At 46.4% G+C, this 20,456-nt stretch overlaps 1 protein-coding gene, 1 long non-coding RNA gene and 1 pseudogene across 4 annotated transcripts; 2 read left to right on the forward strand and 1 right to left on the reverse strand.

Moving 5' to 3' along the window:
* The first annotated feature begins 312 nt into the window (after positions 1 to 312).
* LOC309978419 lies at positions 313 to 1,607 on the forward strand. Its single transcript, XR_014327123.1, has 3 exons — positions 313 to 389; positions 1,116 to 1,193; positions 1,541 to 1,607. It is a non-coding gene; the product is annotated as an uncharacterized lncRNA (long non-coding RNA).
* An 874-nt stretch (positions 1,608 to 2,481) lies between these two features.
* On the forward strand, positions 2,482 to 9,339 carry ARMCX4 (armadillo repeat containing X-linked 4; the record flags this gene model as incomplete). 2 transcript variants are annotated; one of them, XM_082865469.1, is made up of 2 exons in its annotated part: positions 2,482 to 6,534; positions 6,679 to 9,339. In XM_082865469.1, 2 exons carry the CDS (start codon positions 2,482 to 2,484, stop codon positions 9,337 to 9,339), a joined length of 6,714 nt encoding a protein of 2,237 aa, XP_082721595.1. The 2 variants fall into 2 exon arrangements, with proteins under 2 accessions (XP_082721595.1, XP_082721594.1); XM_082865468.1 differs by having other exon boundaries at positions 2,482 to 9,339.
* Positions 9,340 to 19,247: 9,908 nt separating this feature from the next.
* Positions 19,248 to 19,734, reverse strand: LOC309978826 (large ribosomal subunit protein uL14-like; annotated as a pseudogene). The gene has a single exon. The product of its transcript is annotated as a large ribosomal subunit protein uL14-like (transcript).
* Between the last annotated feature and the right edge of the window lie 722 nt (positions 19,735 to 20,456).

Genomic DNA, 20,456 nt, shown 5'->3' on the forward strand with positions numbered 1-20,456 from the left:
GACAGGGCGAATGGTGGGGGGAGTGTCTCAAGAGGGAAATGCAGAGATTGAGATGCCCCATTCTCTCTGAATCTAATCACAGACCACACACGCCTGCTCTGCTTCCTGCTCATTTCAGTGGAAGGGACACGCCACGGTGGCGTTTGCAGAGAAAATGGTGGGCCTTAGTGACTGGACGGCAGGGTTGGTGAGGGTGGCGTCTTGCAATGTGGGGAGGGACGTTTGATAACTGGGTTCCTGAATCCAGCGTTGGGATCTGTGTCCTGGGTACTGGTCCCAGCACTCAGTGCCTTTACTATCTCCTATCTGAAGACAGTAATTCGGGGTGGCACTGTTCGCGGCAAGGCGAGGGAAGAAGGAAAGGAGACAACTGCACAGGATCTGCGGAGGTTAGTGTGGGCACGGGCACCCGTTGTGAACAGTTGAAGCGCTCTATGAATATTCTCTGTGACAGGAACTTAGGCGCCTCTATTTGGTTGGGATATAGGGTGGGGCTATAGTGGACTTTCCCTAAACTGCGTTTACTTACCGAGCTTGGGCTTTTTAACGTAAAGTGTATGTTGAAGACCAATAAAGACAGCAACTTTTCTAGGGATGCTTTTATTTGTGCCTCAGAAAATACAAATTGTTGTCTCAAAGAATTACTTTTTTTTTTGTGGGGCAGGGCTGGTGATTTTGCAGAAGCAAAAGCCTCCCTCCACCACACACACACCTTGTCTCTTATGCTGGAGATTCCTAGAGATGGGTTTAAAGAGAAGTAGATGGCAGTAGGCTGTGATTCTAGAATATGGGATATGGGGGCCTCTATGTGTCTCCTGGTTTTCCAGTTTTTCAGATTCTCCCACCTGTCTGCACAGGTGAAGGAAAAGATGGACTTTTGGGAGAAGCCCTAGAATCCTACAGGTGGTTTTACAATAATTCGCCTCTGTCTCTCCCCTTTTTCCTGCCTCCCCTTTCCACCCTGCCCATTTCAGTGCTGGAGAAGCCCTAGGTTTTGCTTGCCAGAGAACAGATCTCTAAATCCAGTAAGGCAGGTACTGGGACCCATGTTTCAGATGCTGGGATGTCACAAGCACTCAAGTTTCACCTTCCCTTTTTTCTCTGTTTTTTCCTAGGTCTTCCCATAGGGCGACAGTAGGGCTGTTTACCACTGAAAGCAAGGGAAATTGGGAGACTGGCCTGGGACCGTGGAGGTTGGTGTGAAGATGGGCAGTGCCTGGGGGTAACAAGAGAGGGTGGGCATATGAGGTGGCTGAGACTTGAGACGGTCCTCTCAGTGGAGGGTTCTTCTGCCTCTCCTACACTCTGCCAGATTTCCACAGTGTTGCTACCCCCACTACTGATTTCAGTGCAGGAAATAGTAGAAATATTGGGGTAAGGGTGGGCTGGAGTGTGACGGAGAGAAGACTTGAAAGGATGGATCATATTAGCAAACTGGACATGTGCTCTCACAAGGCAGGGACTGGAGTCAGGGATCAAGGTGCTTGTTTGTTCTGTGAAGGACCTGGTCTCTACTATCTGTTTGTTTACTTGTCCACAGGTTGGTCTACAGGTCTGAAAGGTTTGAGATCACTGGAAGCAAAGAAACAAGAAGGAAATTATCCCTGATCAGTATAGACTGGTAAGAGGCTGGGGACTGGCTGGGTAGACATCAAAGGTGGGTTGCTGGAGACCAGTGCCCATCCAGTAGGGCCAGTGTCCAGTCTGGAGGATCCTCAGTCTCTCCTTTTTCCAGTCACTTTTCCCACTATCTCTTCACTTACCCCACACCTTCACCTTTATTTTGGCACAGGGAGTGGGGCGAATTGAAGGGGATAGAGAGGTAGTTTGCTAATAATATATCTGTCACAACAAGAGCAAAATCTTCACTTCCGCCTGTCTATCTGTCTGTCTCTAGGTCCACAGATCTCATGAGTTTATAGATCTACTTTAGGGTATATCTCCAATCAAGAGAAGGAAAGAGGAGGGAACTGCCTTGATCATTACAGGTTGGTATGAGGGTGGGGACCTGTGGGAGTGGTGACCAGAGTAGGTCCAGTAAAAATCGAAGTCTGAGGGCTTCCCAGTCTTTACCATTCATAGTCAGCCTTACCACCATCCTTTCCACTGTTCATTTGGTATAAGGAAATGTGTACGGAAGTACCTTGGGGGAAATTGTTGGGCACTGGGGAAGATGGAGAGGAGATAAAATAAAAGGGATGGAGAGAGAATTTGCTAATCATCCTTTTCTTCCACCAAGCACACCATTTTTACACTTTCCTGTCCTTCTGTATCTATCTGTGTGATGCACAGAATTAGAAGAGAAATTTTAGTGCATTTCCTTCCTCCACTTCTAGGTCCACCTCCAGTGGCAACTGTAGTGGCCTTTGAGTGGCTGAAGACCAACACCCTCACAGGCCTATGCGCAGACCTACTACCCACTTTTCACAGCCTGATTGAGCCCCTCTGTACCTTGTTCGTGTCTTCAGCAAGGGTGATTACATGGGTCGTGTTCAGGAAGTGGGCTGGGTGACCGCAGGACTGATGATCTGGGCTGGTGCTTGCTACTGCATTTACAGATTAACCAAGGGAAGAGCCCAGAGTGTGAGGAGACTTGCCAGAAATGGGTCCAGAGTCAAAATGGAGACGGTGGTTGGGATACAGAACCAGACCTTGGCGATGTGTGAAGCCATGGTTGGGACAGAGATTGAGACTAGATCCAAGCCCAAGACTGGAGCAGAAACTGGAGCAGGAGGTGGGGCTGGGGCTGAAGTAGAGACTAATACCACTGCTACAGCCAGAATCAAAGCCAACTCTCAAGCCAAGGCATGGGCTGAGGCAGAGACAGAGACCCAATCTGAGGCAAAGACAGTGGTTGGAACAGTGGTCATAACAGAGGCAGTGATTCTGACTGAGGCCAAAGCCAGTGAAGTGGCCATGAAAGAAGCAGTGACCCAAACTGACTCTGAGTCTGGGAGACTAGTCAAGAAAGAGGCAGTGACCCAGACCAAGGCTAAAGCTTGGGCACTTGGTGCTAGGGCAGAGACCAAGAAAGAAGCAATGACCCAGACCAAAGCAGAAACTCGTATATTGGCTGAAAAAGAGACAGAAATGAACAGAGTGATGGTGACACAGAATGAGGCCTTGGCAGTAATCAGGGAAGTGGCCAAGGTGGGTACCATAAACAAGATTGGAAGTGTGGCTGAGACCAAGTTGAGAGCCCTGGAAGAGACTGTGAGTGTGGCCAAGACTCAGTCTGAGGCCAGGTCTGGTACCTCAGTTGATGCTAAGGGAAATCATAACACCAAGTCCAAGGCAGAATCTGGAGCAGACATGAAGTCCTGTGCACTGTCTCAGACTGTAGCCAAGATCCAGGTTGACGACATGCTTGGTACTGGGGTTGAGGCCAAGGGGAATTGCAAAACTGCGCCTCAGGCAGGGTCTGTGGCAGATATGAGGGCTTTTGCTCAGCCTCAGATTGTAGCCAAGACTGAGGCTGTGCCTGGGGCAATGGTTGATGCTGGGGTTAATACCAATGCCATGTGTGAGGCAGGGGTTGGGGCAGGTACAAGTGCTTCTACACAATCTCAGACTGTGACCAAGAAACAGACTGAGACAATGTCTAGTGCCAGGGTTGATGATAGGGGAAATAACAATGTCACACCTAAGGCAATGACTGGAGCTGACACGAGGGCTGCCGCTCAGCCTCAAGCTGTAGCCAGTGCTCAGGCTGAGGCTACGTCTGATGGCAGGGGTAAGGGTAGAGGCAATTCCAATGCCGTATCTAAGGTGGGGGTTGGGACAGACACTGAGTCCTATACACAGCCTCAGCCTAAGGCCAATGTCCAGGCTGATGCCTTGCCTGATGACAGGATTAAGGCTCAGGGCAATGCCAACACCAAGTCTAAAGAAGAGGCTGGGACAGACACAAAGGCACAGTCTCAGACTTCCACTAAGAGCCAGGCTGAGGCTCTACCTAGTACCAGAGGTAAAGCTAGGGGCAAAGCCAAAGGCAAGTGTAAGGCAGGGGTCGGAGCAGACATGAAAACCTGTGCACAGCCTCAAGCTGGGGTCAAGGCCCAAGCTGAAATTTTCCCTGATTCCAGGACTGATGGCAGGGGCGATCCTGATACCATTTCTGGGGCAGGGGCTAGGGCAGAACTAAGGGCCTGTGGTCAGCCTCAGGAAATGGCCAGTTCCCAGGGCGAGGCCTTGCCTGGTGCCAAGAAGAAGGTCCAGGACAATCCCAATGCTGTGTCTAAGTCAGGGGCTGGGCCACATGCGAAGAGCTCTGCACAGCCCCAGGCTATGGCCAATACCCAGGGGGAAGCCTTGCCTGGTGTCAAGAATAAAGTTCGGGGCAATCCCAATACTGTGTCTAAGGCAGGTACTGGGCAAGATACAAAGGGCTCTGCCCAGCCTGAAACAGATACAACAGGCTCTGCTCAGCCCCAGGCTGTGGCCAGTTCTCAGGGTGAGGCCTTGTGTGGTACTAAGAATAAGATCCGGGGCAATCCTAATGCTGTGTCTAAAGCAGGGACTGGACCAGATACAAAGAACTCTGCCCAGCCCCAAGCTGTGGCCAATTCCCAAGGTGAGACTTTGCCTGGTGTCAAGATTAAAGTCAGGAGCAATCTCAATGCTGTGTCTAAGGCGGGGGCTGGGCCAGATACAAAGGGCTTTGCCCAGCCTCAAACAGATACAACAGGCTCTGCTCAGCCCCAGGCTGTGGCCAATTCCTGGGGTGAAGCCTTGTCTGCTACTAAGAATAAGGTCTGGGGCAATCCCAATGCTGTGTCTAAAGCAGGGGCTGGGCCAGATACAAAGTGTTCTGCCCAGCCTCAAACAGATACAGCAAACACTGTCCAGCCCCAATCAGTGGCCAATTCTCAGGGTGAGGTCTTGCCTGGTGCCAAGAATAAGGTCAGGGGTAATCCCAATGATGTGTCTAAGGTAGGGTCTGGGACAGATACAGTGGGCTCTGTTCAGCCCCAAGCTGAGTCTAATTCTCAAGGTGAAGCCTTACCTGGTGCCAGAAATAAGGTCCGGGGCAATCCCAATGCTGTGTCTAAGGTAGGGTCTGGGCCAGATACAAAGGGCTCTGCCCAGCCCCAGGCTGCAGCCAATTCCCAGGGTGAGACCTTATATGGTACTAAGAATAAGGTCCGGGGCAATCCCAATGCTGTGTCTAAGGTAGGGTCTAAGACAGATACAGCAGACTCTGCCCAGACTCAGACAGATACAACAGGCTCTACTCAGCCCCAGGCTGTGGCCAGTTCCCAGGGTGACGCCTTGCTTGGTGCCAGGAGTAAGGTCAAGGGCAATCCCAATGCTGTGTCTAAAGCAGGGACTGGACCAGGTACAACAGGCTCTGCCCCACCCCAGGCTCTGGCCAATTCCCAGGGTGAGGCCTTGCTTGGTGCCAGGAGTAAGGTTAGGGGCAATCATGTTGCTGAGTCTAAGGTAGAGGCTGGAGCATGTATGATGGGCTCTGACCAGCGTCAGTCTGTAGCCCATTCCCAGAGTAAGACCTCGTCTGGGGCAAAGGACAAGGCTATGCGTAAGTCTGAGGCAGAAGCCACAGGAGATGCCTCTGTAAAGCTGAAGGCTAAGGCCACGCCCACTTCTGAGAGTGAGGGTGGGGCAGGCACTCAGGCCTGCAAAAAGTCTCAGCCTAAGGTCCATGACTACTACTGGAATGGGATTGGTGTTGAGGACTGGATTGCTTCTGAGCGGTGGATCAAATTTAGGTTTCAGGCTAGGGATGGATACTGGGAGAATAGCATGTCCTGGGCTGATGATGAGAATGAAGCCAATGTTGAATCCTGGAGTGCAGCTAGGGGTGAGAATGAGGTTGGTATTCAATCCTGGGCTGGAGCTGGGGACCAGGCCAGTGGAGGGCTCTGGGCTGGGAGTCATGCCAGTGAACAGTCCTGGGCTGCAGGCCAGGCCAGTGGGGGTTACTGGGTAGACGCTGGGAACAAGGCTGTTGGAGGGTCCTGGACTGTGGCTGAGAACCAGGCCAGTGGGGCTTCTTGGGCTGGCACTGGCAACCAGGCTGTTGTGGTGCCCTGGACTGGAGCTCAGGCCAGTGAGAGTTCCTGGGCTGGGGGCCAGGCCAGTGGGGTATCCTGGACTGGGGGAGAGACCATTGGAGTGTCCTGGACTGTGGTTGAGAATCAGGCCAATGGAGCATCCTGGGCTGGGGCTGAGGCACAGGCCAGTGGAAGGTCCCAGGATGGGGCTGGGATTCAGGCTAATGGAGGGTCCTGGGCTCAGGCTACAGCTGGGAATGTGGTTAACATTGGGTACTGGGCTGTGGCTGTGGACCAGGCTACTGGAGGGTCCTGGATTCTGACTAGTGATCTGTCTGGCGGTGCATCCTGGGTTGGGACTAGTGATTTGTCTGGTGGTGTATCCAAGCCTAGACTTGAGCATCAGACCAATGAAAATGTGTCCTGGGCTGGAGCTGGGCTGGGGCCTGAAAACCAGTCCAGTGGAAGGGCCTGGGCTGACACTGCAGACCAAGCCAGTGGAGGGTCTGGGCTAGGGCTTGTGGATGAGTCCAGTGGTGGGTCCTGGGTTACAGCTGGAGAACAGCCCAATAGAGGGTCTAGGCCAGGGCTTGCAGACCAGTCCAGTGTTGGGTCCTGGACTGGCACTGGGAACCAGGCCAGTGAAGGATTCTTGGTGGGGGCCGTGGATCAGGCCAGTGGGGGTTCTTGGACTGGGACTGGTGATCAGCCTGGTGGTGGGTCCAAGCCTGGATTTAAGGATCAGGTCAGTGAAGAAGAGTCTTTGGCTGGGGCTGGTAGCCAGGCTGGTGGAGGGACTAGGTCGGGGCCTGAGGACCAGTCCAGTGGAGGGTCTTGGGCTGACTCTGGGGACCAAGCCAGTGGAGGTTTCTTGGTTGGGGCTGTGGACCAGGCCAATGAAGGGTCCTGGGTTGGACCTGGGCATCAGGCTGGTGGTGAGACAAAGCCTAGATATGAGGATCAGGCCAAATCTGGAAGAGTGTCTTGGGCTGACAGTGGGGGCCAGGCTAGTGGAGGCCAGGCTAGTGGAGGGTCTACACTGGGGCCCAGGGACCAGTCCGTTGGAGATTCCTGGGCTGGCATTGGGGACCAGGCCAGTGGAGGATCCAGGCCAGTGCTCAAGGATCAGTTCACTGGATGGTTCTATGCTTACAGTGGGAGTCAGGCCAATACAGGAGGGTCCTGGGGTGGGACTAGTGGCCAGGCCATTGGAGGGCCTGGGCTTGGGCCCATGAACCAGTCCGGTGGTGGGTCCTGGGCTGATAATGGGAGTCAGGTCAGTGGAGGGTCTTGGGCTGGGGTTGGGGATCAGGCTGGTAGCTGTTCCAAACCTGGATTTGAGGATCAGGCCAGTGGAGGAGCGTTCTGGTCAGGTGCTCAGGACCATGCCATGGGAGGGTCTAGTCCAGGGCTTGCAGACCAGGCCAGTGGTGGGTCCTGGGTTGGTACTGGGAGTCAGGCCAGTGGAACGTCCTGGATTGTGGCTGGGAATCAAGCTGGTAGCTGTTCCAAACCTGGGTTTGAGGATCAGGCCAGTGGAGGAGGCTCCTGGGCTGGCACTGGGGATCAGCCTTGTGGAAAATCCTGGGCTGGGTCTAAGCCTGGGAATGAGGCCAGTAGAGGGTCTAGCTTAGGGCCTGAAGAGCAGGAAAGTGGAGGTTCCTGGGCTAGGCCTGGAGACCAGACCAGTAGAAGGTCTCAGGTGAGTGCTGGGACAGAGGCCAATGAAGGATCCTGGTTTGGGGCTGGGAGTGAGGCTAGTACAGGGTCTTGGTTCTGGAGAGGGGAAGAAGCTGGTATTGTGTCTAGCCCTGGAGATAAAAATGAGGCCAGTATTGAATCCAGCTCAGTGGTTAGGGAAGAGGCTATCATTAGTTCTAGATTTGGGGCTGAGAACAAAAACAGTATTGGGTCCTGGATCAGATCTGATGAGGCTGCCTGTATGGATTCCTGTGTGGGGGCTGAGGCTGGGGCTGGGGTTGGGGCTGAGGTCAGGCAGGAGTCTTGGCTCTGGGATGGAGATACAGCCACTACAGGGTCTAGGCTTGGGGTTGGGGAAGAGGCTGGCATGGGGTCCTGGACTTTGGCTGGGGATGTAGATGAGGATGAGCTAAGTAGAGCATCCAGCCCTGATATTGAGGAGATAAGTTTAAGGTCCTTGTTTTGGGCTGAGAGTGAGAACAGTAATGCATTCAGATCTAAGCGTGAGAAAGATGTCAATTTTGAGCGTAGGGCTGGAGATAAGGCCAGCACCAAGGATAAGCTTGAAGCTGCTGGTGGAGTCGATGTAAAGTCTTGTTTCTGGGATAGTAATGAAAACAGAAGTGAGGACAAATCTGCACCTAAGACTAAAGCCAAAAAGTCAGCTGAGTCAAGAGTCACATATCCATCTATGGTCCCTGGGGCAGGAATGGGGTCATGGGCGGGAGCCATGATCTGGACAGAAATGAAATTTCCATATCAAAATGAATCCTGCTTCCCACCTGAAGATGAGCTCAGAAAGCAGATCAGGTCTGGGGAGAAAACTCAGCCTTGGGCCTGCCGCTGTAGACGTGAAACTAATATGGATCCACGAGAGCTTGAAAAACTCATTTGCATGATTGAGATGACTGAAGATCCTTCTATTCATGAAATAGCCAATAATGCTCTGTATAACAGCCGTGATTACCCATTCTCCCATGAAGTCATTCGTAATGCAGGTAGAATCTCAATTATTGAAGGCTTGCTCAATAATCCCTACCCCAGTGTTAGGCAGAAGGCTTTAAATGCACTGAATAACATCTCGGTGGCTGCTGAAAATCACAGGAAGGTTAAAACATACTTAAACCAAGTATGTGAAGACACCATCACCTATCCCTTGAATTCAAATGTGCAGCTGGCTGGATTGAGATTGATAAAGCACCTGACTATTATTAGTGAATATCAGCATATGGTTACAAATTACATTTCAGAATTTCTTCGTTTGTTAACTGTGGGAAGTGGAGAAACTAAAGACCATATTTTGGGAATGCTTTTAAATTTCTCTAAAAATCCATCTATGACAAAAGACTTGCTCATTGCCAATGCACCAGCATCACTGATTAATATCTTTAGCAAGAAAGAGACAAAGGAAAATATTCTTAATGCTCTTTCACTATTTGAAAATATAAATTACCATTTTAAAAAAAGAGCAAAAGTATTTACCCAGGACAAGTTCAGTAAAAATTCCCTTTATTTCATATTCCAACGACCTAAAGCATGTGCCAAGAAACTTCGAGTCTTAGCAGCAGAATACAATGACCCTGAGGTGAAAGAAAGAGTTGAGCTATTATTAAGTAAACTCTGATTAGTTGTAATTTTCCAAACAAATTTGAGTAATATTTTGGTTTTGCAGCCTGGAAGTAATGCACATTGTAAATTGCATTATAATTTCTAAAGTGATGTTGCTTATGATGGTCGTTAGCTGGACCATTTTATGAACACCAAATGAATTCAATTTTGTACTGAAAATACATGTGTTGATTTTTACCTTGTCTGGATTGAGATATTTTTGGTACGCTTCATGAGCAGAAACTGAGCTGATTCTTCATAAGTAAGGTAATCTTTGGTCCTTTGTGTGGACTTATGCTTATACATTTGAGACTTTATTTTTATGTCATCAATAAAGTTGTGTGTTTTAAGCAGAAAAAAAAGACACGTCTTTGTCCTTGAATCTGTGATCTATTTGGAAAGGCAAGATGTATGGAAACAAAAAGATACTAACAAAACCCAAGAGCCTATGATCATAGCCAGCTGTTTCCTATTAGTGCTTAAAGGCAGAAGAAACTTCTGCATGCAACAGTGTTCAGGGAAAGTTTTGCAGAGGAGGGGGCACTTAAGTAAGCTGGGCATGAAAGACAGGATAAAAACAGGGCAGAAGGGCATTGGAGGAGGGAGGAGTGACGGGAAGAAAGGCATGGAGGTGGGAATTTTGCTCCACAGAGGAGACTGGCCTGCCTGGAGTACAAAGTGTGGGGAGGGTAGTGATGGAAAATACAGTCAGGCAGTTGGGTGAGTCCCATTCATGGAGGATCCCTGATTTCTAAACTGAGGTGTCTGTATATTCTACCCACTTCTGGGAGACACGAAAGCCTTTTGTGACCAGAGGAGTGACAAGATGAAAGGAACATTATGTGACTGACTTGCGTGCAGAATGGGTCAGAGTTGGAGTGGGGACAGGATTGGCCACTGGAGATTGGAACACCACTTAGGAAGTTACCACCATAGTTCAGGCATAGTTGCTAAAGGCGTGAAATTTCACTGGTGGCAATGGGAGTGGCAAGGGGAGGAAGGAAGTGAGAGTTGCTTTGAATGAAGAAGTGCTGGAACCTATCCTGGGGACATACAGAGAGGGACAATTTTATTGTAGGGTCCTGAGGGCATTTGATAGGAAAACATCCTCTTTCTTGTCCAACTCTGGTGTCTATGGGAGTGAATATGTTAGTAATTATTTTGGAATTATGAAAAAATATAATAGAAGAAATAATAATTTTTAGTGCTTCTATCAGATTTCTTTTACAAGATTGGTTGGGGCAGGGTCTTTATGGAACCATTGAGAGGGCTGTTGGCATCCATACTGGAGAAGATCCACCTCTCTTCCAACCCAGAGTATGGTGAGGGTGTGGGTGGAGGGACACCTTCAAACTGTACTGGTGGGAGCATACTTGGTACAAGATCCATTTGGATACATGTTTCAGAAGCTTTCAAGATGTGCATGCTCTTTGACCCAGAAATTCCTCTTGTAGAAATTTATCATTAGGAGATAATCAAATAATCAGCTTGTACAAGGCTGTGCATCTGCACCTTTTTGAAGAGTGAAAAATTGTGAATGACCCAAGTGTCTTGAAATAGGCACTTGGCTAAGAAATTAAGGTATGTCTACACATTGAGACATTATGCAGCTCTTGAAAATGTTGATGGGCAACTACAACTATAATAAACCAGGACTTTTTGCATAATTTACTAAAAGGAAACGGATGAATTCAGGCTAAGCGGGCCTGTTAATAGCATTTCAGGGCACTAGAGCAAAAGTATAAATGGAGGTTCACATATTTATGTCTGAATATTTGGAATATAAATAAAATTTTAAAATAAATATTACTTAAATAAAGCCATAAATATAAGTATAAATGTTTGAAATTTTAAATTTCATTAATCGTTTTGAAAGTAAAGCTGTTCTCAATTCTAGCATTTGATGGTCACCAACTTTCCAGTGGAAAAAATGATGTCATACTTGTGGTGAATTCTGCAATCTGCTGCCCTAATCCTCCTTCATGAATAAAGAGTTTATTATTTCAGTTGCTAGGAGTGCTGCCAGCAGACAGCCCTCAGCTGTCAGCCCTCATCGGGAATTGCCTCAGCTAGAAAGCCACCTCCCCCAAGGTCATAACTCCTTTCTGGCGTACTTCACATTCAATGACTGATCTACATGGCCTTCTTGCCCCAAATGGGACAGCTTAACTTCTCCCTCTGTCCAATCCTGCTTCCTTCTTTTCCTTTTCACAGGTTTTAATCCTAAGAGCATTCCCTAATAAAAGCCCTTCATGCTGAACCCTGTCTCTGAGTCTGCTCTCCAGGAAGCCATCCTACAACAGTTGGTACAAGAAGAGGTTCAGAAAAGCATACACTGTGATGAAATTTAGGAGATGGATCATCTGCTGCCCAGCTGCCAATGAGGACCCCATCATTTGTGGTAGGTGGAGTAGATAGACATGTGGAACAGGTAGCAGAGGAGTTAGAGCTTTCACTGGAGTTGAACAAGAATGGCATTCATGGAAGGGAATACATTAACTGGTGCCATGTGGTAGGCATTTGAGAAATATGTGAGGTATATTAAATATAAGGAAGTCCAGAAAATTGGGTGGCTATTGCTCAGCTTGATGGACCTCTAGGAAAAGATAATGAAAAGCTGAATTAAATTAGTCAACAATTTAAGCTATGTGTGAAAGCCAGAGGGTTTCATTCACAGCATATAAAGAGGTCCTCATCTTTTTCAGGTAGAGAGGAGAGAAATCTGAGGACCAAGCCCAGGACTTATTGAAACAAGCTTCAAAGAAAGTTAAAATCTAAACCAAGACAAGTCTGCTATGCCAAGACCAGGGCCCTGGTTAGGAAGGAATGTGACCCTGACACATGGAATAGGGACATCTGGATTGATGTCCCTAAAAGTCTTATATCCTCAGATTTCCCTGAGCTCCTTGAGCGTTCAGAAGTGTCCCACTCCTTCCTATTAAGCGTTAGTGCTTCACCTTGCTTGAACATGCAGAGCCCTTTCCCTTGTAAGATAATGTGTGTTTCCCACAGAATCTGCCCCCACCTCCCATCCTGGCCACTGGGCCTATGTCTAGGGTTAAGTTACATAACTTCATTGGTGGTGTTCTGGGCCTAATAAGGAAGGAAAGGGAATATCTCAAGAAGGAGCTGCAGGACCTAGCCAGCATGTTCTAGCAGGTGCTGAGGGAGTAAGCATGGGACTGAATTCTGAGGGCCTTGATCAGGGGAGCTAGAATATAAAATTGAATAAGGGAGTATTAATTGATTAGAGAGTTCTCTACCAAGATACAGGATTTAACATCCTGGAAAAGATCCCAGGAGATCAATGTGAACTCACTATTAGAATGGCTCCTCAAAGAATGGAAAAAAACCAATGGCCCACATTGAGGTATAAAGGCCAGAGTTGCCATTGCAGATGGTGGGAGAAGGGATTAAAGGCTCAGGGAAGTGGGAATAGAATAAATATATTATAAAGCCAGAAAGCCCTCCAGAGGACTATGTTATGGAGGAGGACCCAAAGGGCACACCATTTGCTAAAGCTATAAGGAATGCACTGGTTAAAGGGTTACCAGCATCACTGAGAAGTTCAGTGGTGGCTTGCCTCTGCAGACCAGGGCTCAGAGTAGGGGAGGGTATTATAGGATGAAGATCACTGATAGAAATGGTGATGCCACTGAAACAATAGAGACAGGATAACTGTGCTCAATTGTCAGAAGTCAGGTACGTGCAAATACCATAATGCACCACAGGGTCAGAGTAATAGGCCGGGAGGCCTGATCTGCAGAGAGCTTTGGAGAGGGTTAATAGAACACAGTGCTCCTCCTGGTAGATAGATGGTTAAGAGGTAGTTAATAGAATGTGGGTGGTCAATATAACACATTGTCCTAGGGAAAATAGGCATCCAACAATTTGTATTCGATCTGTACAATCAAAAAAAATCAAAGATACTCAGAAGTCTGAGGGAAGGTGCCTCAATAAGTCACACTCTCCTGCTCAGCTTTGGCCTTAAGTTAGTTTTTGATCCAGAGAGCACTGTTTGAAGGAGTGGGGTACCCAGGACTGATTCCTCCAGTCCTTCCATTTACGAAGGTAACTGTGTGCTGGGGAAAGAGGAATACCCAAACATTTTGAGGGCTGATGGACCCTGGTTGTGAGTTGCTATTGATACCCAGAGAGCTAACGTATCATCTTGCCTCACCCCTGTTAGAATAGGGGCAGATGGAAACCAGAAATTATATAAGCTCCTAGTCTATGTTGGGTTTATAGTGGCTCCACTGGGTCTACAGACTCACTCAATGGTTATTTTTCTGGTGTTTGAATATAAAATTGGAATAGACATTATGATAGTTGGTACAAGCCCCATATTGTTTCCTTGGCATGTGGAGTCAGAGCTATTTGTAGATGAGGCCAAGTGGAAGCTTTGAAATTGCTGTCCTCTTCCTTGGCAAAGATGGTAAATGAAAACATATAGATAGCATCTTGGAGAGGATGGCTGAAGTTAGTGCCACCTAAAGACCTAAAGAATGCTGGGATGTGGTCCCCATCATATCTCCATTTAATGCATCAGTTTGGACCCCTGAAAAATGTGGACAGAGTCTGGTAGATGACAGTAGACTACTGTAAACTCGACCAAGTAGTGGCACAAGGGCAGTTGCCATGTCAGATACGATATCTTTGCTAGAACAGGATGACATGGCCTTAGGTACCTAGTACAGTAATCAGCTACTGATTTGGAAAATATTTTTTTCCTATCCCTATCAGAATGGAACATCATAAAAGTTCACATTCACATAGAATGACAACAGTATACATTTATAGTTTTTCCTCAAGACTCTACTAACTCTCCTGTCCTCTGTCATGGTATAGTATGAAGAGATCTGGACCATCTGAATATGACACTAGTCCACTGTGTTGATGACATCATGCTAGTTGGACCAAATGGCTAAGAAGTGGGTAACACGTTGGAGGCCTTGGTAAGACATGTGTACTCCTGAGGATGGGAGATAAACCCTACAAAGATCCAGGGGCTGGCTACATTAAGTACAGTTTTTAGGGGTTGAATGGTCCGGGGCATGCCAGGAGATTCCCTATAAAAGTACAGTACAAATTATTGCATTTTCCACCTTCCTCATGAAGAAGGAAGCTCAATGTCTTGTAGGCTTTATTGGGTTCTGGAAGCAGCACATTTCACATCTGGAATTACTGTTTTGACCCACATTTTGGGTAACACGGAAAGCTGCCAACTTTGAGTGGGGCCTAGAACAAAAGAAGGCCTTATAGCAGGTCCAGGCCATGGTTTCAAGCAGTCCTGCCACTTGGACCATGAAATCAGTAGACTTTAAGGTATTAGAGATATCTGTGTTGGTGGAAGATGCCATGTGGAGTTTTTGGTAAGCCCCAATGGGAAGGTCACAACTTAGACCAGAACTTAGATTCTGGAACAAAGTCATGCCACATGCAGTGGATAATTATATATCTTTTAAAAACAGCTCCTGATATGCTACTGTGTCCTGGTAGATATGGAATACATGGTCATAGGACATCAAATGACCACGCAACTGACCATACGACCAGAACTGCCCATTATGAACTGAGTTTTGTCAGATCCTCCAAGGTATAAGTGTGGGCAGGCCCAGCAACAAGATGGAAGTTTTACACGTAGGATCAAGCACAAGCAGGACTGGAGGGTATAAGCACCTGCACAATCAGCTAGAGCAGATCCTCCATGATATCCACCACTGTTGCGCTAGCACCTTTCACACTCCTTACACCTGTGGCCTCATGGGGGATCTTTTTTGACAAACTGACTGAGAAGGAAAAACCCCAGCCTTATGTATAGATTGGTGGGCTTGGTATGTGGGTATCATCAAGGACAGCAACTCCAGCCTGAGAAACCCATGATGATCAGGAGTGAGGGTCTGGATCATACCACCAGGCAAACCACCAAGACCCTAAGAGTGATTGGGATCTGTAATTGATAGTGGAAGAGAGGGATGGTCATTTTCAGCTTTGAGACCAGCTGCAGTGTTGGGGGCTATAGTTTAAGTTTCCCCTAGGAAGAGAGGCCTACCAGACCCCTGGAAGAGCTGATCCTGGAACTTATATAAAGCAGATCTGAGAGGCACAAAGGGTGGACTGTGGTGGATACTGCAATGCCCTGCCCAGAGTTCCCTTTAGCAATAAAGGCCTTATTACTTCAGTTGTTAAGAATGTTGCCATCAGAGAGCCCTTGGATGCCAGCCCCATTCAGGCATCTCATCAGCTGAGAATTGTCTTGTTCAAGATCACACCCTATTCTCAGAGTGTCCCACATCCAATGGCTCACTGATGCTGTGTATAAAGGCCTGGTCCTCTTGCCCCTACTTGAGATAGCTTTGAAGTTTCATCCTACGTTCAGAATTCCCTACAGTGTATGCTGAGGCATTCTACTGATAGTGCACTGACATTTGATTTCTTCCTCTTTTCATTCCTGTTTATTTTCTCCCTTTTCTTCGATAAATGTTTATCCCAGGAGCTCTCCCCAATAAACCTCCTATACTAATCTTTGTCTCATAATCTGTTTACTGGGGATCCAATCTGTGACAACGATTCATGCGTGTTTCTCTCTCTCCATACATCCCCAAATCAAGAGTCATATCTGTTGTTTAATATTGTGAAATATTCTTTAGCCTATATATGCAACTGTTGCAAATATTGCATTAATTTTTTATTACTTTGGAACCACAAACCAGAAAATAAATATAAACAAGAAAATGGACACTACTGGGAAATTAAAGTTTGTTAAGCAAAAATCTATGGCATTCATGTAGCTGAGAAGAAGGCTCTGACAAGGTAGCTTGTTTTTTTCTCTTCCCTGAGTGATTCACTGCTAGAATCTTCCCTTTAGTCTGAAATAATGTCTATTTCTTATGTCAGCAGTGGCACAATCCACAAATCTTCATGGCATTTGGACACAGTTGCCTTTTGTTTAAAGGAGACAGGGAAACAGATGTGGAGAAGCATTTTCCTGGAGCCAGAACAGTGTTAGTCAAAGTACAGATGTTTAGGCCTATAAGTTGCACTGTACCAACAATGAGCACCAGATCCCATGAAACACAGGTACCCTTGTGTTCTTTAATAAGTGTGTGTGTGTGTGTATGTGTGTGTGTGTGTGTGTGTGTGTGTGTGTGAGATATGCAGGACCCTTCAAAGCATGGGGTTTAGGGTGGCCCTCGTCCCCAGTTCTAGGGGCAGCAATGAGGCTAAGATAGCAGTGGATAACATTCCTAGATGTTTTGGAAAGTTAAGTGGTCTTATAGCCAGTTCTGGGTCTGACTGTGGCCCCGGGTCCCCAGATTCTTACTCTAGTGTTGTTGTTATAGCATACTCAGGGATAAGGGGTTGGTTTAAGGTTTTGGGTACAGTGGCCTTGCTGGGTCATGCACATATGAAGTATAATTTAACATCACTTTTTGAAGATGAAAATTCAGTCCTTCTTATAGGGGAAAAAGGCCTATTTCTGGGAAATACATGAACTAATTCGCCCTGAAGGCAATGTGGTGTAGGAGAAAGAGTACAGTCTGGAGTATGGAATGAAGGAGGAAGGGTATTAACATTTCTTTTCTCTTTCTATTTTTCAAACATGAAGGAGTAGAATTGGGAGAGGAAGGGAATGAATCTGGTTTGAATTCTTTGAATTTGAGGTCCTTTTGGGACTTTCAAGTGGAGATGCTCAGTTTTCATTTGAAAAGTATGGATATAGAGCACAGAAGAAAGGTCTGACTAACGATATGTATTGTAGATGATAACTGAAGCCAAGGAGTGAGTCAGGTAGCCCCAGCAAGGGGTACAGACTGAAAAACTGAGAGCAGAATGCTGAGGAAGCTCTATATGTGTGAGACTTTGGCAAGCAGGAATGCAGAACTGAAACCAAGTGTACAGCCTCCGATCTATATTACAATGCGTACCTCTATACATTCTTTTTTTCCGTTTTAAGAAAATTGTGGTAAAATACAGAAAACGTTTACCATCTTCACCAGTTTTAAGTGTACAGTTCATTGACATTTAGTACATTCACATTGTTGCATAACCATCACCACCATCCATCTCTAAAACTCTTTCCATCTTCCCAAACTGAAATTCTATACCCGTTAAACAATAACTCCCCATTAAGGTGGATGGACCTAGAGTCTGTCATACGGAATGAAGTTAAGTCAGAAAGAGAAGAACAAATACCGTATGCTAACACATATGTATGGAATCTAAAAAACAAAAAAACAAAAAACAAAAAACAAATGATTCTGAAGAACCTAGGAGCAGGACAGGAATAAAGACGCAGACGTAGAGAATGGACTTGAGGACACGGGGAGGGGGAAGGGTGAGGTGGGATGGAGTGGCAGAGTAGCACTGACATATATACACTACCAAACGTAAAATAGATAGCTAGTGGGAAGCAGCTGCATTGCACAGGGAGATCAGCTCGGTGCTTTGTGACCACATAGAGGGGTGGGATAGGGAGGGTAGGAGGGAGACGCAAGAGGGAGGGGATATGCGGATATATGTATACATATAGCTGATTCACTTTGTTATACAGCAGAAACTAACACAACATTGTAAAGCAATTATACTCCAATAAAGATGTTTAAAAAAAATAACTCCCCATTATCCCATCCCCCTGGCAACCACCATTCTACTGTCTGTCTATGAATTTGATTACTTGAGGTACCTCATTTAAGTGGAGTCGTTCAGTATTTGTCCTTTTATGACTGGCTTCTTTCTTTCTTCTTCTTTTTTTTTTTGGCCATGCCACGCAGCATGTGGGATCTTAGTTCCCTAACCAGGGATCAAACCCATGCCTCTTGCAGTCAAAGTGCAGAGTCTTAACCACTGGCCTGCCAGGAATGTCCCTATGACTGGCTTATTTCATTGAGGATAATGTCTCTGTATTAGTCTGCTTGGGCTGCTGAAACAAAATACCACAGACTGGGTGGCTTGAAAAACAGAAATTTATTTTCTCACAGTTCTGGAGCCTGGGAAGTCCAAGATTAGGTGCTGGTAAACTTAGTTTCCGTGAGAGCTTTCCTCTTGGCTTGTAGACAGCCGCCTTCTCACTATGACCTCACATGGCCTTTTCTTGGTGCATGTGTGTGGAGAGAGAGTGAGTGAGCTTTCTGATGTCTCTTTTTATAAGGACACTAATCCTATAGGATCAGGGATCCACCCTTATGGACTCATTTAACCTTAATTATTTCCTTAGAGGACCTATCTCCAAATACAGCCATACTGGGGGTAAGGCCTTCAACATATGAATTTGGGGGGGACACACATTCAGCCCATAACAGTGCTTAAGTTTTCTGTACATGTTTGGAGTCCTGGTTTTTTAAAATGTAATTTTTATAGTTATAGAGTACCATAAGGCTTATAACAGCAACAATAAAAATCTATCAGAACTTTGCTTCATCCTTCCCCATCCCACATTTCTCCTCCTCAGAGAGAATCACTTTCAAATCTTATAACTATTTCTTCTGGTATCACTCCATATTTCTAAATAATCTGTTTATACTTTTATTTCTTGACTTTTAATTTTTACACATCAGCTATGATTTTCTGCAATGAAAAGATTATCTTTTTTTTAATCCCTTGCAGCTCTGACAATCTTATTCCTTTTTTAAAAATTAATTAATCAATTAATTTATGACTGAGTTGGGTCTTGGTTGCTGCACGTGGGCTTTCTCTAGTTGCAGCGCTCGGGCTCTAGGCACACGGGTTTCAGTAATTGCAGCATGCGGGTTCAATAGTGGTGGCACACGGGCTTAGCTGCTCTGCAGCATGTGGGATCTTCCTGGACCAGGACTTGAACCTGTGTCCCCTGCATTGGCAGGTAGATTCTTTTTTTTTTTTTTGCACTGGGTAGTTTTATTTTACAGAGGGGGTAAGGGTTAGGTGGTGTCAAGAAGAGTGACATGGAGCAAATAATTTTTATTACCATTTTTTTCTTTTACAAATACACTGAAGAATCATGCAATGCTGCCAGCATTGGATGCAATCTTGGGCCACAAGTCTGCACATTCCTTTGCAACTGGTCCTGTGATGGCAGAACTTTTCATCTCGCCTTTATAGTTTACTATGACCCCTGCGTTATCTTCAAAAATATCTTCAAAAAAATATCTTCACCATTTTTTCTCCGGTGTGACTTTCGTTGTCGAATTACCACTGCTGGATGTACCTTCTTTCTGAGCTCTGCTTTGCCTTTCTTGACTATGGCCATCACCATGTCACCCACACCAGCAGCAGGAAGTCTATTCAGTCGTCCCTTGATCCCCTTCACAGAGATGATATACAGATTTTTGGCTCCTGTGTTGTCAGCACAGTTGATCACGGCTCCAACCGGAAGACCCAAGGAAATCCGGAATTTCACACCAGAGGACCCACCACGTCCTCGCTTCGACATCTTGAAACGCTGGAAAGGGACAAAAAGGAACGGCAGGTGGATTCTTAACCACTGCACCACCAGGGAAGCCCAAGATTCAGTTATCTTAAACCTCCCATCCCATATACACACTTCTCCCACAGTTTCCCAATATATTGTTATTACATCACTATATATATATATATATATATATATATTGGCGGTACACGGGCCTCTCACTGGTGCGGCCTCTCCCTCTGCGGAGCACAGGCTCCGGATGCGTAGGCCCAGTGGCCACGGGCCCAGCCGCTCCGCAGCACGTGGGATCCTCCCAGACCGGGGCACGAACCCGCGTCCCCTGCATCGGCAGGCGGACTCTCAACCACTGCGTCACCAGGGAAGCTCTACATCACTATATTTTACTAAATCAATATTCTATGTTTATTTTATGGCTACATAAATATTATTCACAGCTGAGCCATGAGAAAGAGTAGTTAAGAACATAAACTCTGCCAGTAAGTAGCTTGGCTTCAAATCTTGGTTTTGTCACTTAATAGCTATGTGATCTTGGGCAAATCTCTTCTCTTCTTTCTACCTCACTTTCCCCATATTTAGAATGGGAATAAAAATACCTATTTTATTGAATTGCTGTGATGATTAAAAGATTAATACTCAGAGTAGTACTTGGCACATAGTAATTGGCATATATCATATATTATTGTTATGTCTTGTATAAATTTTTATTTTCCCTTCAATTATATCTG

Source organism: Leucopleurus acutus (assembly GCF_964270905.1).
Source record: "Leucopleurus acutus genome assembly, chromosome: X".
Classification (NCBI taxonomy): domain Eukaryota; kingdom Metazoa; phylum Chordata; class Mammalia; order Artiodactyla; family Delphinidae; genus Leucopleurus; species Leucopleurus acutus.